Below are 22,046 nucleotides of genomic sequence, written 5' to 3' on the forward strand. Positions count from 1 at the left end.
GTTGGAGCTTTGTCCATTCTGCAAGTCTTTAGCTGGGATGCCTCATAAGATTTTCTGTTAATCTTTCTTTAGTAAAGCAGGAAACAGCGCTGCTGAAAAGGAAAAGTGGTTAGACGTCTGCCAGCCAGTGAGAAGCCAACATTAGAGCAGCAAAGCCAAGAGATGAAGCAAGAAAAGAGATGATTGTACAGCCGATGCTCCCCAAGCTACTGCAGGTAAGGTTAGTGGATTAATTCTGATAACAACTATTAGAGCTGCAAAGATGAAAAAGTATAACACTACAGGAGAAAAAGTAAATTATTAATATTAAAGTCAGAAATGGCATGAATTGAAATGGCCACTGCCCAGGCAGAGAGACCAGTGGAGAGAAAGCAAACAATAAGTGCAGAAAACCTATCAGCCAGTGAGCTCAATCCAAAGATAAAACCATTTCACAAAATCTGGTTGTGCCATTCTATTGGACGGCAAGATCACATGACACAATCCAGTCAGACCTCGCCAAATCATCACACGCACTCCAGCCTAAAAGCCTCACACCATCGTGTAATTATCACCACACACACAGAGTTCTACATCTAAATCTCTCCCAGCTAGTGAGCTGCTGGCTAGTCAGGTTTGAGTCGACTCTCACCGCCGGTTTGTTTGGCCTGACCAAGTCCCTCCTCTCCTCTGGTTTTTTCCCAGCATTCTCTGGCCGCTGGAGGGGCGAACCCTCCGATTTGGAAGAGGCTGAAGGAGGTGGAGGTGATAAGGTCAGTTTATCCTAAAAAAATTAGTTGGAACAAATCTACAAATGTGTATGTGCGATTCCACCTGAATATGTGTAAAACGGTGTTGTTTACTTTAACACAGCTGTATTTTAAGGTGTTGTTTCAGTTATGATGTCCACCTCCGGCATGTTTTCTCAGTGCTGAATTGATAAAGTGTGCGTGGACTCACAGCGGGCCCTGAACCTCTCTCCAGAGCCACAGTGAGAACCGGGCTGAGAGCTGGAGTTACTGGAGCTGCTGGAGGAACTCGAGCCTCCACTGCCACTATTACTGGTCGGTCTGGGAACCAGTTTCTCCACTCGTTCCCACAGCAGCCGAGGCTCCGCTGCACTGCAGAGGCAATAGACAGCAGAGTCAAGAAAGTCAGAGGAACTATTACACAGACAGGAACTTTTAAATGGTAGGGATGCTGCAGGCACTGTACTGTGTGATTTGATTTAAAAACACTGGGTGGGTTTGATATTCTGACACACAACATCAATATTTTTTTTTTGTGGGGTGGGAAGAAAGCACAAAGAGATTCTGATCAGAAAACAATAAACTGTGAAACAACATAATGTGACGTTACAGTTATCAAAATTTTGCATAGTGCATGATTTCAAAAAAATGTCTTTGTATTGCAAATATAAAAATTCATGTAAATTCCCCATAGGTTTTTGCTTAGATAAAAACAAATTATGCCTTTAGGTGTTAAGAAATACAGAGAAAGAAACACAAGGGGTGCGTTAGACTATATTGACCATTAGATTGTATTCAAAGTCCATGTTGAGGAAAGTAAATATGCTAAATAAGTAATACTACAGTCCACACACAGAGTATAAGTTCTAGACGTGAGGAAAAATAGACTTCAAAGGTAGAAGGGTGAGAGGTGACACACACAGAATCACATGAAAATGCTTGTGGTTTGGAAACAGAGAACTGCATGTACGTGAGAACACACAGATTTACACACAAATTAAGAGTAAGAGACAATAAAGTTCGACAGCTCACACTGTTACATAAACCCTCCCACTCAACTCCACAGATAAAGACTGTAGCTGCTCAGACAGACAGTGAAGACAGCGAGTGCACCGAATATGATGTCAGATCCAAACAAGGCGAGAGTTTCTCCCACAGTCTTTGAGAAAGCCCTTCTTTCTCATGTCTTTTTAATTGCATAGCTGAAAACAGCAGCCTGGATTTGGATTTTCTGCTGCACAAAACTCAGACTCATCTCCTGCAGGCTTCAAACTAACGAAGAGGAGTTTAAGTTCTGTAAGATCTCATATTTGTGTCACAATGTTCCCATTTTAACACACAGACAGAAAATTCACAAATATATTGTCTTCTACAGATATAACCAGTGGAGTCCGACAGAGCATTATTCTGGGTCCAGTTCTACCTAGACATCTGTAATTTAATGCTAATGTTATGTTTATGTATGTTTTAATGCTCTTCTAATTTATGAATATTCAGGAATTTTCAGGTTATTTGTTAATTTTCAACTATTAATGAATTTACATACTTTAACGATTATTGCATTAAGAGATTTTTGGACCCTTTTGATGTGTTTCTGCTATATTTTTTCTACTGAAAATATGACTCACATGTCAAATCATACTCATTTGTATGAAATAGTTGCATGACTTTGGTTTATAAGTTTTATTCAGTTTATTTTTTAAAATAATCCCACAAATATATGTTTTGTTTTTTCAAACCACAAGACGTATTAGAAAAGAGGAAACTTTTTAATAATGAAGGGAGAACAGAAGAAGAGCAGGAGCAATGGTGGTTAAAAGTAAAGGGACAAAAACAAAGACCGGGGTTGTCTTGAGAATTTACCTGGCAGCATTGCGGTGTACAGCGTGGCCGCCGTGTGAGGCGTTGCCGTGGTGATGAGGCGAGTCTCGCCTTGACAACACGGGCGACCTTGATGTCGTCCTAACAGGAACCTTTTATGATAAAAACAGTGACCAGCTTATATATATACACACTCTGTAAGCATGAAGTTGCTTCAGAGTACATCGAATAATTCAAAACAAAACAAAAACCACATTTCAACCCATTATAATTCAACATCACAGCAGCTCTAAATGGCAAAACTTCTAAATAGTAGCCAAATAAATAGCTGTATGCTTTCTACCTCATGATAGTAAACAAGTTAACTGTATCCATAGCTCATCAGACTTCGTTAAGAAAACTAGACAAAAGTCAGGTTTGTTTTAAGATGAGCTCTCATTTCAAACAAAATCAGTAATGAAATAAACTGTACGCCACAGTTGTTGTTGCTCAGAGGGTTTGCATCTCCAATGTTGCTGCTCTTACTTATCTCATGTATGAATCTGCAGGCTAATGCAATGTGGTACTTCTGTGAAATACATAGTTTAATTCCATTCACACACCACAAAATAATGTTCTGGACAAGCCAAACCTCATCTCGCCCTCATACACCCAGAGCACCACTGTGAAGCAAAACTGTTACACCAGTAGTCACATTTAACACCAGTAGTCACATTTAACACCAGTAGTCACATTTAACACCAGTAGTCACATTTAACACCAGTAGTCACATTTAACACCAGTAGTCACATTTAACACCAGTAGTCACATTTTCCCCTCATTGAGTCACATGTTAATTCAATAAAGCCAACGCAGAACAGTCAGTAGCATCCAAAGAGCAGAACAACAAAGCAGTGCAGAACAGAATTTCTAGCTGCTAATCTGTTTTGTTTAGAGGTTGAAATTTGGGACAAAATGGAAACTGATGTTAATGATACTGGAGACTATGATGTGCAGTTGAGATGACAGCGCTGTCAGCGTGGTTGTGCCTGTGCTTTGGTTGTTTGATTATGGCTGTGACTGTTTTAAATGGATGTAATGCTGACTGCATGCAGTACTTGTGAGTCTTTGAAGCTACTGTATTTCTGAGCACTTTCTGGTGTGTTGTCAACACATCTGTACATCCTGCAGCTCGACATTCCATCCTGCTTCAGATTAACCCACAAAAGCAGCTAAACAGTAATTTTTTCCAGCCACAGCCTCACCTGTCAGAGGAGACCAGAATTTTAAAATGAGGAATGAGCACTAAATGCATCATATGAAGTGTCTCATCATCTCTCTTTTCCATTGAATCTGCAGAGTGTTTCTTTAAACTAATGTGTTAGAAGTGGACTGGACTGGACAATATACCAGCTGTAAATGTTTCAGAGGGACTGCTTGACGTATCGCAAGGGAACGTAAAAGTAGTCTAGTAAATAAAGAATTTCTTGCTTTGACTCTTTAAGGGATTCGTGGCCAACCAACTAGCTTATTTTCAAAACTTTTCTCCTAATTTAATGTGGGTTTAATAAAGCCATATATGTTTCTCCAACAAGAAAAGAAAAACCAATAGAGAGTAAACTATTGATGCTGGTATTGCATATTCAGGCAGCGAGCAAGAGGCTATTAAAGTAATGAGGATAACACTTTGGGAATCAGTTCTGTTTGGTCAGTTATTAAATAAATTGTGTCTAGCCTCTAACTACAGCTACCAGACTACAGCAGGGGGACCTTCTTCCTATCCTTACCCGGGGCGGGACATCCTCTGAACGGACCGGTTCGTAGGGCGAGGGCCTACTCTGGGGAATAGGTTGTGGGTCAGTGCGTGCGGCCGTTGATGATGATGATGATGATGTTGGTGATGATGATGATGGAGAGTGATGGTGAGATTCGTGGCTGTTGTGAAGGTGCAGACTGTCAAAGCTAGGGACAAGCGGCTCACTGAAGGAGTGCGACCGCGACACAACAGGTGGGGTGGAAATGGAGGAGTTTGACGAGGCCACGCTGTTGCTGCTCTTTAAGGCAGCCAGATGGGAACGAACCTTCCAGACGACAAAAACAGAACACATCGGGGAGCACAGGTCAGTCTGCATGCTGCGTACGAAAAGGGACAGGGGCTTCAGAGTGTCTTTAGGAGTATGTCAAGATGGGAGAAACATGGAAATTTAAAACGGTATGCGAGGACCATTTTTGGATTAGGCCATCTCAGATCATCGGGGTTCTTCTGCTCTTCCATCTCTGATTTGCTTGAAGCTTTTATATAATAAAATGTGGATGTTCAAAATTGTTTCTGTGAAATTTTAGACTGATAGATTTAGTATTTTCTAGGATAATTCTTACTTTAAATTGCTATTTTTAGCACATTTTTTCTCATTGAAATTTTGATAAGGATAAGTTTGGATGACAATATTTCAGGAACTGTTAAAGACAAAAGCCTGAAGTTTACTGTTATTTCTCATCATGACACTGAAATTCTGCAGTATTGGATGAGTAGATTAAATAGTCTCTGATTATGGCTGAGTTGATATACACTATCAGTTTGGACACACCTTTTATATACCTCACACACACACACACACACACACACACACACACACACACACACACACACACACACACACACACACACACACACACACACACACACACACACACACACACACACACACACACACACACACACACACACACACACACACACACACACACACACACACACACACACACACACACACACACACACACACACACACACACACACACACACACACACACACACACACACACACACACACACACACACACACACACACACACACACACACACACACACACACACACACACACACACACACACACACACATATATATCCATCATGAAAAATCTCAATTTATAGCATATATTAATAGAAAAATTTATAACATTGAGAACATTACAAATGATAAACAAAACATAGAATATATTAATACACGTTCAATGTGTAAAATACAGCATGTTGAAAGTTGGTTGCCTAGCAATTAAAAAAAAACTTTTACCTCTGAAAGTATTTGATATATCAAATTACACATATATATATACAAATATCTGTATTTTATGCTATCAAAATTTCAAGCAAATCAGATGGTCGAGCAGACAATTTTCTAAAAATGTGATTTATATCTTATTCTATAAGCTCTAGGAACACTGATGTAAAGCTTTAACATAAACTCTTCTCAGCTGTGGAATATATACCATTGCTGGCTTCACATATGTGTTAATTTCAAGTTGTTGTTTTTTTACATTTCAGTCTTTGTCATGTTTTTTTATTCTAACATAACACTACAATTTCAATGATAAATGTGCACCAAAGGGAGTGTTTAATCCAAGAGATGATATCTAGCAGGAACTGTGTCTTTTCACAGGCTGCATTAGTGATCAACTTATTTTGCTACAGTAGTCTTAATTAATTACGGCAGCTTTCCCTGCTTTCACTAATGATGGCAAAAAACATATTTTCTCATTTAGCAGAGAGCATATTCTGCTGCCTTTTTTAAATAGAATGACAAGAAACATTTACCTCCTACTTGCTGACATGTTTCATGTAAAGGATTTTGCTCTATATTCATAATTTCCGCTCTGCAGTTGACATGGATGAAAATAAAGAGACTATAATTAAATAATTATTAAAGAGCTCTTGAGTAGAAGGAAGAAGAAGACACGCATTTAATCTCTCTCAGGGTATTTAACCTTTTGCTGCTGCAGCCTTCGCGTTAAACTGGTGGAATTAAATCCAGTCTGTCTGTGAGGGGCAAAAGGGATTCAAGACGATCTTTCAGCTCTAATTTTGGCCATCAGTGCCCAGAGCTCTTCTAATTTATAATCTAGACACTTAAAACCTGGCACACTAACTGACAACCTGACAGTAAGGACCCCTCAGTGTTCCAAAATACAAACATCAAAATTACAAACTACTGCTGTAAAATACTGAATCACAAGCTCAGCAGCTGATTTTAGTTGTACGTTTGACTCCAACTACAGAGAAAAGAACTTATCTGTGAAATCAGCAGCTGCAGTGCGTGTTTAGAAATAAAACCTAAAGATATTTTAGCTTTAGTGGCTATGTTTTTGCTCCAAATCTTTGCAAAGCCCCTAAAGAACCCCGGTTTTCAGAGCACAACAGGAGGACAGAACACAGAAGATAAAACTACATACATGTTAAACCTTTTGTCACTCAGGCTGCAGAAACTCCACTGTAAAAGCTCTTAATCCAATTACAACTTTAATCAATTGATTTAAAAAGTGCAGCCTGATTCTCAAAAGGTATCATGTAATGCTTTTGATTTGTGAGAGTGACAGTGGAAAACAGACAGTAATAACAAAATGCACAAGCAATGAGTGAAGACATGAAGCTGAATGCATCCTGACTCAAATATTGAGTCATTTTAATCTGTTTAATCTACTGTATGGTCATTTTAATTACCTCTAGGGAATTATTTCAAGAATAATGCATCAATAACAATACTAGATGCAATTTAAAAGAGTTACTACACAATTTGAACAAATCTCCTTTTTTTTTTGGTCAGGTAAAATTTAATTCCAAACAAAACTTGTCTGCTTTGAATTTAGTCTCCCAGCTGGTTTGTCCACATTAACACTCAACTTTTGCCGTTTTATTACTGTTTAAGGTGAGAAAACCTCAATTTCACCTGTTTAAGGCCTCAAGAGGACTCAACACCAAAACCAAGCATGAAAATAAACTATAATAAGGACTGAAAACAGGCTGGCATGCAAACATACATATAGGGAGAAACACAACAGGCTTAACAGCATGCACACATTCATGGTTGGGGCAAGGAAGCGTGTGACTCGAACAGTGTATAAATCTGCACCATGACCATAATCTTCTCCTAAACTTAACTCAGCAGTTTCAGCTGTTAAACCGACCCAGACATCAACCACAGAGGTGTTACAACAGTTTAAGTCTATATATGTCATGACACAAACAATATAAATTGTCGTTGAGGTATGAAAATATTCCAGTAAAACGTTAACAGTTCAATCCAAGGGCTACAAACTGGCTCCAGCACCTTGACAAGTGCTTCAAGAGTTTCTTGCTACTTGGAAATTAGAATCTGTATTTAATTAACTCTAATCAGACGAGTTCCTCAGTACAGGTAGAAGTCTCTGTGTATAACAATGATAAAACACAACAGCACATCTGAGTCTGATGAGTCGCTGCTAATGAGAGAAAACTGATTAGTCCACTTTTAACATTATGCTTTAATAACGCACCAGTGAATTACATCATCACCCCCGTTTTACCCAGTTACGGCATCAGTTCTGTATAATTTAATCTGTGTGACATATTCATAACAGATTGACTTCAATGAACTGTTGATTATTCATCTTAGTGGATTCAATCCTTCTCTGGAAAAATGACTAATGCTCTCTGAGTCACTCTGCTTTAAATCTGGGTGCCCATGAATTATGGATGTTTTTCATCACTAGTACACAACGTGGAGGTACAGTATGTAGAGCAGAGAAGTACAAAACCCCAGCATACCACCAGACAGACATGTTCACATAAAAACACACATTTGCACACTGAGGGAAATAAAGCAACTGTAATAATTGCACATTTGGTGAAAGTACTTCTGCTTTGTGGGTGGACACCCTGTCAATTAAAGAGTTAATTATGACAGAGGCGGGTTGTAATCATTTCTTTTTCATTGCCACGAAAAACTTTCATAACAAGGGAGACAACTGTTGGCTTTGTGTTGTTACAAAAAAGCTCTTCAGTCTGAAAATCAAAAATCTGTCATTAGCTTTGAGATTTAATGCAGTTCCACAATTTAGTTATTTAAATTACGGGATTGAAATAGAAGTGATGACAACCCTGAGTTTGAAAAGATTCTTCAAGTTCAGTTGAAAGGTGGAGCCAATATCCAGATGAAACAACCTAAAAGAGTTTAGCTAAAGACACAATGCAAAAAGGAGGAAAACCATAGAAAGCAGCACAACTAATTAATAAAGCACTAAAAACTCTTTCACATAAAAGATTCAGTTGTTCTGGAAATCACTTGAAAGAGAGAAACTTAATGAATGACTTTGACAGAAAAAAGTAGAAAGTGAAATACACAAGAGTTATTCACAAAAGCATAGCAAGAAACAAGAACAAGGAGAAGAAATGTTCTTTCCCACTGAATCAGCATTTTGGAGAGCCAAGTTTTTACATCCACTTCATACCATGAAGTGGAAGCTGTAAAGTGACAGCATCATAAATCTATTCAGTATTCGCATGGCCAGTGTTGGCAGAGTAAGGCTGACAGCATCATCTAAAAAATCTAATTCGGTCCGTCCACATGATTTAAAGATCAGGTATATGACCAAAAAGTAAAGGTTTGCGAATTGATGAGGCTGATTGTCACAGTACATGCCAAACTTGAGCTGTCTCCATCAAGAAAAGTGCAATTGCTACTCCAGTCAGGTGCAGATTCATCGGAAAACAAGCATATAAATACAGAAGAGCTAAATGTTTTAAACTAGGGATGTCCCGACAAAGCCATTTCTTAACTGATCGGTATCTGAATGAACCGAAGTCCATTTAACATTTGCTGTCACACAGGTATCTTAAAGGGAGAGCACAATGTTTGGAAAGACGATTGAGATGCAAATTTTGACTAGTTTCTTGAATGATAATGACCAGCATTATCAAGCAATAAATAATTCACTGACAACACAAATTAAGCACAGTGGATGTTTGTCCTGTTTTGTTTTTGCTGGACTCATTAAATGTTTCAATTAGTCCCGGTTTATTTTAAACATACAAGGTCTGGCTGGAGGACATTAAGTGTCACAGAAGTCTTTGTTGTGTTGGCCATTGCTAGGTAAAACCCTATGATGCTCTGTGCTTGCTAATGCAGAACTGCTTGTTGTTCGAGTGACCGCATCATGAGGTTGCTACGGTGTCAAACTGTACAACCAGGTACTACAGTAAATCTACAATAAATTTTCCATAATGTGTGTCGAGAATACAAGCTTTCACTGTCTTTTGGAGCTTGTGGAGCAACAGTACTCCCTAGCATCTCAATACTACATTTCAGACAATGTCCTACTGGAGCTTTACAACAAAGTTTGTGTCCACCTTTTTAACATTAGAGAACAGCTTGGATGCAGAAATACAGTTTTTTGTCTTCATGCATGCCAAGCATATTCACTGGATTGATCTTAAGAACTTTACCATATCACTGGAAAAATGCTGTCTGATTGGGACTCAGTATCATACTAAATATTAAATGACTTGGATTGAATTGGGGGCTGAAACACTTGACAAACACTGGGACATTCCTATAACCCTATCAGTCAAAATTTCAGTTCAGCTGGCATGTACCCTGTGTACACTGAAAATGAGCTAAGAATCAGGCTTTATCCTCAGCACTTGCGACATTCCCTGCAGCCATTTCCCAATACAACCCGACAGTGGGAAACCACACATGAACGTCTTAGGTGCGAAATAACAACACAAGAGTCACTGCGGTTTCAGTCGTATGGGAAGGACAGTTAGGAAAACAGCCAGATTGCTATTGTTGGATCAAAGTGAGAGAAAGGCAGTCATCATATGACATACAGTCATGTCATATGACTCAATGTACATGTACTTTATGGTTTGGAAAGGAAAAGCACCAGCACACATTAAGTTGTGACAAACAATCCACTGTACAGCAACTCGGTGTGCTGCCTCTGTTCAGCAGAAGTGAACTAAAAATTAAGGAATCATTTAAGAGAAGGGTAATAGGTTATCTTTGATACCTGTGGCTCTACAGGCCGGTGCATGGCAGGCGCCTCAGATGCTGAGTTCCCATTGGGGTATGAAGACTCGGAGCGTGGTGGCACTGGAGGCTGCTGGGGTTTGGTCTGAGCTGCCTGAGGAGAACCCTGGATGTTCTTCCGATATCGCTCATCAGCCTACAGAGAACACACACCAGCAGCAGCATTAGCGGTAGTCACACAATACAGGTCAGTGTGTGTCAGTACATAAAGAAGACATAAAGGACAGAAGCCATGACACACTACAGTATGTTAGTTTCTCCCACAGAGGAGAGAAGATTTGTACTAGCAGTGGTACAAACATGTCAGAAAGTCATCTGCTGATACAGGCACAGCAGCAGGAACAACAGAGCACCTCCTCAAGGGCAGCAGTGTTATTGTTGCCACAATATTCCCACATCCCTGCTAGAAGGACAAGAGCAAGAGTGTCATGCATTTTTCATGTGGAGTAAAAACAGAAAGGTTAGGCCACACACTGAGGTCCAGGATACTGATTCACAGATTCATTGATGCTTCGTGTTGCAGGTGAAAGAGTGCTCTTTTTGTCAGAAATTTCACTGCAAGCAAGACCATTTTAATTTTTTATTGACTGGAATGGTGGCTAAACTATGATAATCAGACCCTAGTTAAACTAGGCTATTCTTTGAGTATCTCTAACCTTCTGCTAAAACATTACAATCACCTGCTGTTCTCTTTCAGTGTTCATCTTCCAACATGGCTGCCAGTGTTTGTTTTAAATCCCCTGAGCAAGGTGAACTTCTGAAAATATTTCTGACAGTTCTTACACTGCCCTGTGAATGGAAAACCCTATCCATTCCTTTGGAAAAAAAAAAACTAAGCTAAAAAAGAAAGACTACATGGAAGATTTAGTCGGTGGGATTCTTTTGGATTTGTGTCTCTCTTCTCTTTCTCCCCTACCAGGCCCTAAATGGGAACACCAGGACGCCAAAAAGGAAGAGACAGGGAGTCACACTGAGGACTAATGAGGTGGCTTGTTATTACAGAAACTTCTTCATATGGCGACAAAAACAACAGTGAGGCTAATTAGAGGAGCAGTGGTGCCCTTGCTGAGAAGGAGGAGCTGAGAAGGTGAGCGTTTCACTGAGAACTCAGTGGTCATCGTGGGAAGAAACAAACTGTTAAACAATTTCGGTCTTTCACCCCAGAATAGGGCCAATTAAAGAGCCGCAGGGCACTAAAATGTGAGTGTGCTGCTTATTTGTATATGATGGTACGTCCAGGACACATAGATTCCCTTAAAACTCCCTTGAAATCTAAGATCTACCTTGTATTTATATTCACATGAGAAGAGTCTTCCCCGACTTTGTTGTTGGTCCAGAGTCACTTTAGTATATTTGCATCATGGACCTGTTTAATTATTAGATTTGTGAGTTTAGAAAAAGATGATGAATTCTAGTGACAGCTCGTCTACAAAGCATCCATTCACCCCACACCACCAGCGCTCCACCACCATGTACACAGCACACCCAAAGCAATGGGAGTGAGTACACACAAGCAAAGGAAGCGTTCTATAGCAGTCAGTTTAACAGCGTTGAATTTCGAGGTTCACCTCTCTGACCGGCTCAGAGTCAGGGGCGTTTCCTTGAAGGTCAGCAACCGGTAGATTCGGTTTTGTAGTTTTTTCCAGACTGGAGGCCGGACTGGACCATGTCTTCTCAACGCTCTGTGGCTGCTTCGTTGTATCCGGCTCAGGGGTCTGTTTAGGCTTTACCACATCGGATTCAAGGTTCTGTGGAGGTTTGGTACTCTGTTGCTGGGCTGCTTTGCCACTATCCAGGCTCTTGTTTTGCTGCAGCGACAGCAGGTAGGCCTGCTCCTGCTGCAGCTGTTTCTGGAGCTTCTGGGCTTGTCGCTGCTCCTCAAGTTCCCGCCATTTGTACTCCTGAGTACAGGGAGGGTCAAGTTGAACCAAAACCACTGACAGAAAGAAGTTGGTCAAGGTTTCCACAACACTGTACTTTGATGTTTAGGGACCCATTTAGATGATGCCTCGGTACCTTCTGGGATCCATAAAACATTTATTCCTACCAGCAATTTAGAGTCAAATGTCAAATTCAACTAATCTGCATGATGTCAAATCATATTCCTTTGGAGAGATTCAAGTAAGCATGTTCTCAGAATTAAAACTGCTCATTACTTACTACTCACTTTCAAGACCTTTGATGTGGCACACAATTGTGCGTCATTGTAACATGGTAATGGTGAGACGCCAGGCCTAACTGGACCTATGGGACTGTATGAAAATTATTGCGAGGAGGTGGAGGGTGATGTGTTTTTCCTTGCACTCAATTTCTATTTCATTTCTTCTTACTCAATAATATTTGCTTACAAAGATTGAATTGTGCTTTTTATTTATTATTTTGCTTGTAGAACGAGTGCATCAGAGAAATGCAAGATGTGGATCTTTATCGTTAGTAAGAACTGAAGATTATCTCTCTGAAGTTGTTTCACTAGACAACAGAACCTCAATGCATCATACAGAGGTAAAGTATTATAAGGGTGATCAAAAGGTTCAGAGACTGTGGTGCATGTGCGCAAACAGTAACAGTCGTGTTTGGATGTCACTGTGCTTGTAAGAGCAGAATCTCTGTTTTACATGTATGACCACTGATAGGTTTGCTTTGCCAATTTCTGCATGGATCTGAAATGGATGCAGATAAAAAAGCATTTGCAGCAAAAAAAAGCATGCAGTTTCCTAAACTGAACAACATGTCAGGTCAGGAACACACCAAGGGCAAATCAGTCATTTTCTTTGAAAGTCATGTGGTTTTTCTGCAGAAATGAATCCTCCAGCGTTACAACATAGTGATTACACTTTTTTTTTTGGCCAAAGCAAAACAACTGTCATTCTCTACCCACCCTATTTGCTAGATTTGGTTTCTTGTGATGACAGCTTCTTCTCCAAAATGAAATCCAAATTGAAGGATCCCATTGCAGATGTTGCTCGACATGTTTACCTTTAGGGAATATTACAGTGATTGCAGAAGCTCTGGGAGCACTTTATTGCTGCACATGGAGACTACTTAAATGGCGATGGCAGCTAAATTTAAATCAGGTGTTTAATTTTTTTAGGCAGTCTCGTAACTTTTTGATCAACTCTTGTAATTCATGTTCAGCAACTTAATCTGTTCTACAAATGGATGAAGAGCAAATGTTATGCTGCTGAAGCGCCTCAGAAACTACAGATTTCCCCCCTTTTGTTTGCTCAGTATCATTGGTAGTAACACTGTTCATTTAGTAATTCTTACTTCAAAAACAGAGGACAGTGTGTGCAATTTGGCCTATGTAATAATGTGCACTCCATTAAAAGACTCAACTTGAAATCAGGCTTTTGTGAAGAAATAGGAGGCAGGAAAGTAGCAGTCGAGAGTGCTGCCAAATATTTATTACTTGGGGATGGCGTTGCTTTTCTTTAATATTAAACACTGTTTAGTCTCTCTCCGAAAATTAATAAATTTCATACAGTCCCTAAAAAATATCTAAACCAACTACAGCAACAGCAAACTGGTTGGAAAACATGTAATGCGTCCAACTGCACGCCTGTTACACCACTTAACTGTGGTCATGAGTATTAAAACCACTGAACCATTAATACAGTTTTACAGTCTAATGCATTGGGATAGTTGTGCCCATTGCCAGAAGCTACATCTATATATAGCAAGAGATTGTTAAATATGATGTATAAAATGTATTCTCTGAAATCTTCAAACGTTTTAATACTTAAGATTTAAATCAGCTTCACCAAAGTGTGAAAGCCAGTCTTGATGTAAGGACACATCTTCAAACAGAAGTTTATGGTGTGAAACTGGAAGTGGGGATGTGGTTGGTCATATCCTTTTATTATGTGAATATCCTCTATAACCCCAAGAGGAACAGAATCCTTTAAAAATGAACAACATCAAGTCATACAAGCCCCCTAAATAACCCGATGTCTGTGCATGAAACCTGTAACATCCGGAATAAAAAAAGGGGAAGCCCTCTTTCCTGTTTCATGACTAGTTTCCTGGTGACGACTTAGCCAACACTGCTGGGCCTGTAAACATCCCGACTTCCCCAGATAAACCTGAGAATGCCTATTATGTTTAGACCTCAGCTGTTAATGGCTCCCCTCGGATCTACAAAAATCACAAATTATTCCCAAAAGCTTGATTCGGTTTAGAAGGGAAGGTAAACAGAATCAGGAGAGCTGGTGTAACGGTGGAGTAATAAGTACCCACAATATGAAATTTAACAACCTGGGCTGTAGTTGTGGAAACATTAAAACAGAACCACATGGAACATAAGAACACATGGAAACAGATCAGCAAAGGAAATAAAATAATGGGGCCAATACTCTAAGAATACATAAAAACTGTTTAAATTATTATAGGAAGAAATGAACTAAAATGTAGAAGTGATGTCAGTGGTTTAAACACTCACCAGCAGCATGGCCTGTTCATGAAGCAGCTGCTGTTGCAGGATCTCCAGGTGCCGCTGCTCCTCCTCCAACTGGCGACGGATGTACTCCTGTCCATCAAACACAGACACGATTAGGTGAAAATCAGAAAACAACACAGTATTTATTATGAGGCATATCTACAAATGTAGTACAGCAGGTAAATGTGACAACAGTAAGCGCAAGCGTAATCATGTCAGCGCAAGAATTAACCCAAGATCTACAATTTTTCGTAACGTTTTAGGTTTTTAAAAAATATTTTGATGTATTTTTTTTTTTTTTTTTTTTTTTTTTAAACAAAAAAAATCCCCCCCCCAAAATTAATCAGGCCTCAATTTTCACAGTTCCACTTCAAGGTTAAACTGTAGTGGGAATGATTCATTCTCCCAACACTTTCAATTCCTGAAATCTAAGAGTCTACTAAGTAAATTGTGCTATTTTTTGGTATATATACTTCATATTTTTAAAGATTACCACAGTTAATTTCGAACAAACGTAAAGGATAAAGTGCGCTATCCAAATAGGAAATGATTAATCATCAGGCGTCTTCAGTTCAACCACCTCCGATTTGCTTTAAAATGTTTTAAAATCATAAACAATAAATAAGTAAAATGAGATCTGTAAAGTTTTAGATTTACATATCAAGTATTTTCTGAGATATTTCCATTTGTTATTTTGTAATTGCCAGTTTTTTCGCACATGAAATTTGAGATTTGGACAACAATATCTCAGCAACTATTAAAGACAAAAACCGGACATTTTCAGTCTTATTGCCCATCATACCATTGATTCATAATCAGTAATATTGGACAAGTAGATCAAATAGTTTCTGATTATGGCTGAGTTAAAATATGACAAGTCCCATCTTTGAGCACACATTACAGTGGGTTGGTGGGCAATTTTTTAATTTTTTTTTTTTTACAAAGAATTTCTTAGAAAATACATGATGCATCAATCTAAAATTTCACAAATATCTCTGTAAATATTAATATTTTACGGCATAAAAATTTCAGGCAAATCAGAGATGGTGGAGCCAAAACTGTTCTAAAAATCTGACGATTTGAGATGGAATGACCCTGATTCCTGAAAAGCTCATATTTGCAGAGGCTTAGCAAACAAATGAGATTTCTTAAGACATCAATTTACTTGTACTTTGCCACAATTTACATATCAGTGATATGATAGAAACTTTCAGTTTAGCAGCATGTTTACTTGTTGAACTACTTTTAAAAAGCTCTTACATACATCACATCTTTGCTCCGTCTTTATTTCCCTTCACTGTGATTTCGGTTCATACCTGTTCTCGATCAGCCCTCCTCTTCTCCTCCTCAGCCCTCCGTCGTTCTTCCTCCTCTTTGCGGCGTCGCTCCATCTCCTCGATGCGACGTTTCTCCTCCTGTTCACGTCGGCGCTGCTCACGCTCCTGCTGCCTCCTCATCTCGCGTTCGCGCCGTTGTTGCTGCAGGTGGATACAGGAGGCGAGTTAAAAGAGAAACCTGCTCAGCGTCCTACTTCAGATTTTTTTCAAGTCATATGAGACGCAGAGCTCATGTTTTCTACTGAGAGTGAAACCAGAAGCTGTATGACTGAACAGTATTATTCTGATTTGACCTACATGGATATCAGACCCCTCGGTGTGCGGCCTACATGGAACTTTCTTAGAAGACTCAAACTGTACTTTATTGGTGCTGAAAATCTTTTCTAACTTAATATAACCCAAAATGATTGTCTTTGGTGACACTAAAGCTCGGCTGAGCATCACAGGTATAGATGACAAGACTTTGCATTAATGCACTGAAGGTTAACTTTATTTTCAGGCATTTTGACAGTTGCAAAGAAAAGAAAGTTAACACAGACAAAAGAGTCGGCTGCAGGGACAGCCAAGCCTGCATTCATCTAAATTAATCCATCAGCTTCTTTAAAGCAGTTTAAGAAAAAAATCAGTCTTAGCTGCCAGCAAAACAAATGAGAGTCAAACTAGCTTAAATGTCAATTACAGTGCATTTGTTTCATCAGACCATGGAGACAAATGGTTTTAATTACTGATTGTGTTCGCAGAAGGTAGACGTCACAGATTAAAATCAAACTGCACTGAAACGTAATCGTTTCCAAGGAAAACAGTCAAGAGTCTGTTTTTTTTTCTTGTGATTTTGACAAGATATTTTCCAGGCTAAGACCAACAGCTGATTAGTGAATCAATTAATGAGGTGAACAACATCTTGATGTTTGATTAGAGTCCCAATTGTGCACATTTACAGATCTATATTTTTATTTTGAGGGTCTCCTAGAATGTTTACAGACTTTAATGTTCAAAAACACATTATTTTTCTGCTGCTTTTCACTCTTTGTCATAAATACTCCTTTAAAGCCCCCCTACTAAATTGCCCAGTCTGCTCTGATTGGTTAACTGGGCAGACAAAAGCAGGACAACGCTGGATATCTACTTTAAATGCAGATCCATGAGTATAAGGATGTGACTCTTGGGAGGACATAATAACAGATTGCAAATAAGCTGTTCATTCTTAGGGTGTGGCCAAACTAGATGCTATTCAGGCATTATGCATATTAGTAACATAGTGATGTCAACAAGTGACAGAAAGAAAACTCTGGCCCCAGTCATAGTATTTTTTACGTGGGAGAAAAAAAATTCCTACACAATTTAGGCTTTGTAAGGTTGCAGACCTTTTACATGCACCAAAAGCTCTAAAAAACCAAAACTAATCCAAAAGCATAATATGGGCTTGATAACAGATATTATGCTGCACTATTAAATTTATTTGTCCTGAGTGTGATACAAAGGGCAGCTGCTACTCTTACACATACTGGAAAACCCCAAAAAGCATCATAAAGTACATGCTTTTTGAACATTTAAATCACTGACCGTAGAAAAATGCCACACATTTTCAGGTTCCAGATTCTCAAATGTGATGATTTCCACCTATTCTTTGTCATATAGTATAAGAAACTGAGTATCTTTGAATTTTGAGTTGTTGGTCGGACAAACGGGCAACCTGAAGATGTTAATATGGGTTTCTTAACAGGACGAGGCACATTTTTTAGGTGGAGTCCAACACTGATTTTAGAGAATATAGATTTTATATGAGTGCCATTTCCAAATTTTAAAAACTGCAACACATTTAAGGTCATCTATTGAACATCACAGAAACTAGTTACAGCAATCAACTTACTTTTAGCAAACTTTCAAATGAAAAATGTAGGATAAAGTGACATTTGATAAAATACCATGGACTTTAAGCTTAGATTCTAAGCTTTCCACATGTCACAAATGAGTAGTTCAAGGATCGTGGGAAAGTTGAAAACCTGACGATTGAATAATGTATGTAAGTTTGTCAGTTTTGTAAACACAGCGTGCCTTTTAAGCCCACCAGCAGGTTTTTTTGGGTTAAGAAGGTTGAGGCTGTTCTGCACTGGCTTCACTTTTCAGACCCAGAGGCTACATTTATTTTATATACAGCTTTAGGTGTCACTGATGCCTACATTCATTAACAGCTAACCTTTTGTTTAATGTTGCTGTTTCATTCAAATCCACAGGCTGTCAAGGATTTACAAGGCTGTCATCATGTGGCCTAAATATTCTTCATCTGGTTTTTGCCCTTTCTAAACTCTATTTACACATGTTTTTTTTGATGTACAAAGATGCACGTTACAGTTTAGGGCCTAAATATGAGTATTTACCAATCTGAGTAGAGAAAATATAAATACTATGGAGAGTAGATGAGCTGAAGTGGCAAGGAGGAAGTTAACGTCAACATTTCAGGGACTGCATTATGACTTGATCACTTAATCAGAGTAGAAGTTTAAGTCTGAATGGCACAGCGTTTGGCCAAAATATGTCTCTCTAAGCAGACAGATGAAGAAACTACACTGATTCCTGTGTTGTGAAAAGGTGCAGTGAAAGCTGCAGGACGTCAGTGGCGGATTCAGTGTCGTAACGCATCGTGTTTATACAGATTCTCTGCTCAGCATTCAGAGCTCTGAAGGAGGCGACCTATCTAAATAGGAGAGCACATGTACAGTGGTATTTATCCGACATGGCCTGCGTTCAACTGTGGCTTCCACTGTGTGATTCATCTACAAGCACTGTCATGAATCAAAAACAGAGCCTTGAGCTGTAACTGCTGTGGGAAAACATGAGCAAAAATAAAACTTTTTTCTCCTCTCCTGCCACGGAGACCTTACACTTGTGAAGTGTAATGAATTTACATCTGCCCAGTGGCTGTTAGAGCATGTTTAAATTCTCTGAATGTCGCTGCATACAGTTTAATTTCTTTGCTTGTCAGTCCATCTTATAGTATTTAGATCTGCCTCTTTTTTTTGCTTCCACAGAATTTAGTTTGCTCTCCTCCTGTCCACATTTGTAATCATCTCTCTGCTGCTCTCTTCCTCTTCCCCCTCCATCTCTACATTTTTCTCTCTCTTCTCTGAAGGAGGTGAGGAAGAAATGCAGCCCGGCTAATTCAGACGTTAATAAAAAAGGACCACAGCTCAGAGAGATAGAGGATAATTACAAAAAGGGCTTCCAAACTCATTGTCTGGGGGACACCAATTAACTTTTTTTTCTTCACAGCAGCTTAAAATTGATTTTGTGTATTATATGAAATTATCAAGCTAAAAATCTAACCACTAAACCCCCCCCCCCCCCCCCCCCCCAAGTCAAAACTTTCTAATCTTATTACACCAACATAATGTGCACATATATGAACTGCACCTGACAAAGTAGCTCAGTTCCTCCTCAGGCTCTCACTGTTTCATCACTACACAAACAAGTTGAGACCAGAGTGGAGCTGAGCTGAAAACACAGTGTGTCCATAAAATGAGGACGTCCTACTTTGACAGACACTTTTCTACTTAAGAAATACTCTCAAAAACAAGACAGTGGACAGGGATACTGATTCTCTCTGGAGATGTTGCTGGTGAAATTTTAATGTTGTATTTGGGTAAAGACACAAATCTCAGAAGTAAATTTAAAAACCTTAACAAATTAAACCAAACTTAATAACATGGCTATAAATTGTTCTGTCTTAGTACTACTGCTACTAATGTATTAAAGCCGCACTTTTGCTGAACTGAATGTGAAGCTTTATCTTCTATACACTATAAGGCATTATAATTTGCAGAATGAACATCATGCTCTATTAAAAGGGACTGAAAGCTTGCGATTAGGACTATAAAATCATTACCAAAATATTTACTGAGGTAACAGATCAAGTGGGAAGTAGAGTAACTTTCTCATAGACTTCTATTCAATCAGGCCTCTTTTCGTAACCAGAGGAGTTGCCCCCTGCTGGTTGTTGGAGAGAATGCAGTTTTAACAATCTAAACCCCAAGTAGTTTCTCTGCGTTTTCTGCTCCTGCAGGCTCATTTTTCACTGCAATATAAAGTCCTACATCTCTATGGAAATAGCACAACCACATCTATAAACTGAGAGAATTCAAAAATATCTGGTATAACAAAGTTAGAATGCATATAAATCATTAATAAGAAAAAAAATACTTGAAGATTTGCATTTCTTTGGTTAGTTATTTTACAAAAAAATCTAAAAACCTGGAACCAAAATTTCAACATTTTTTCAAGTGTCCAAAGGTGTTACTAATACAATCTTCTTCCACATTTGTCACCTCTCCGCTCTGTGTAATTATAGCCCTCAGTTTGGTGCATTTCAGCCTAATCCAGCTAGAAAAATCTAAGTCCCACCATTGTTGGACACAGCTGAGTCCCTTTTTGCTTCCTAGTTGTGCCAAATAGCAACAATTTTTTTGCTTTTTACTGTATCTGGTATTTTAAAAAAAAATTTATTTTTTAGCAAATTTTTAAAATAAAAGAAGATTAGATTTTTCCCAACTGTACGGCACATCACTGATAACTAGTTCAAGGATCATCAGAAAGAGGAAAATTTCATGATTCTCTCTGTTTTTAGCTCTGAGAAATGGTGTAACTTTGGCACTTTTGTAAAGACAAGATGATTTTCAGGCCCGTTGGTTTTAAAATTCAGAGTTGAGGCAGTTCTGCACAGGCTTCACTTTTCAGACCCAGAGGCTACATTCATCTGTATCTACAGTCTTGGATATTGGAGCTGCAGCTGATGCCAAAGTTCATAAATCACTAGCTTATGGAGGTTTGCATTGCAATTTACCAATTAATTGTTTAATTCAAAGCCCAAATTCACAGACTAATAGTCAAAATAATGCCCCAAAATCATGAAGAAAAGCACTCACTATGATAAATATAAGAATATTCAGTTTTGCTGAATATTCTTATATTTATCATAGTGAGTGCTTTTGCAGTTTTGCATGGCAACTGACTTGGAATTATTTAAAGAAACTCGCAACTGTTGCTGATTAAAGCTTTGTCAATGAAATAATTAATTACTCCACTAATCCATTGAGCAATAGTTTGGACACGATTGCCATGATAAGGTTTAGCATCTGATGCCACTGTGCAACTTGAAGCATATTTCACACACGTAGAGACAAACAGTTTGTACTACAAACACCGATTTAAAGGCTTTTTCCTCACTTCATCAGAGTACAGCAGCTGTACAGTAGCTAAGTCACACATCTATCCACAGTGATGCATTTCCTTTTTCCTACCACTTATTTCAGCCTGCTAGTATTTCAAATGGGATGAATACAGAAGACAACAACTAAAAATCTACAAAACACAACAGAATTTCATGTTACGCTTCTCAGTATTGTAGAAACGGTGACATTCAGTCTCAAAGAAGAATCTCCTCCTCGTTGAGGATGCGTGTACAAAACTTCATTAATAACTCAAGACTTTCGCTGCAATAGGCTTATTTTTAGTGCTATTCAAACATTCAGTGTAATTGCTGGGAGGATCCTGTGATGCCTAAATAATGAATAATACATTTACTCTTTAGTTCAGTTCAGGTTTTATTAAGATCTCATATGAGCGATTTGGTTTCTACATAACAGCCAGATTTTAAAACTTTAAAAGGTTCCTATGTGACCATTTAATAATCTGATTAAACTGGAAAGAAAACACATATTTGAGGATGATCACTGACAGTTTAAACTCAACACTGAACATTTCTGTGAAACAGATCAGACAGCTTTCTTAGTTGGTTTCCTACTCTATTCTTCCAGTTTCTGACAAAGCTGCTGATTGCGTTTTTGTAGGATTTATAAAGTAATTTCATCAAGTTCCTGTCTACATTAAAATTATCTCAGTTTA

At 38.7% G+C, this 22,046-nt stretch overlaps 1 protein-coding gene across 12 annotated transcripts in view; it reads right to left on the bottom strand.

Annotated features, from left to right (window-relative positions):
- LOC111564115 (mitogen-activated protein kinase kinase kinase kinase 4-like) overlaps positions 1 to 22,046 on the bottom strand; it is a 127,980-nt gene that overhangs the window by 16,978 nt on the left and 88,956 nt on the right. For 5 of the 12 annotated variants that reach the window (XM_055015025.1, XM_035945327.2, XM_035945312.2 and 2 more), the window contains exons 13-20: positions 16,128 to 16,289; positions 14,815 to 14,901; positions 11,945 to 12,277; positions 10,357 to 10,512; positions 4,316 to 4,609; positions 2,592 to 2,701; positions 940 to 1,100; positions 632 to 729 (exon numbers count right to left, since the gene is read on the bottom strand). In XM_055015025.1, the coding sequence (XP_054871000.1) occupies positions 632 to 729; positions 940 to 1,100; positions 2,592 to 2,701; positions 4,316 to 4,609; positions 10,357 to 10,512; positions 11,945 to 12,277; positions 14,815 to 14,901; positions 16,128 to 16,289 (1,401 nt within the window). The remainder of the gene's footprint in view (positions 1 to 631; positions 730 to 939; positions 1,101 to 2,591; positions 2,702 to 4,315; positions 4,610 to 10,356; positions 10,513 to 11,944; positions 12,278 to 14,814; positions 14,902 to 16,127; positions 16,290 to 22,046) is intronic. The other 7 variants (XM_055015027.1, XM_023263513.3, XM_055015028.1 and 4 more) reach the window with 4 other exon arrangements.

The sequence above is a fragment of the Amphiprion ocellaris genome, chromosome 11, assembly GCF_022539595.1.
Source record: "Amphiprion ocellaris isolate individual 3 ecotype Okinawa chromosome 11, ASM2253959v1, whole genome shotgun sequence".
Taxonomy (NCBI): domain Eukaryota; kingdom Metazoa; phylum Chordata; class Actinopteri; family Pomacentridae; genus Amphiprion; species Amphiprion ocellaris.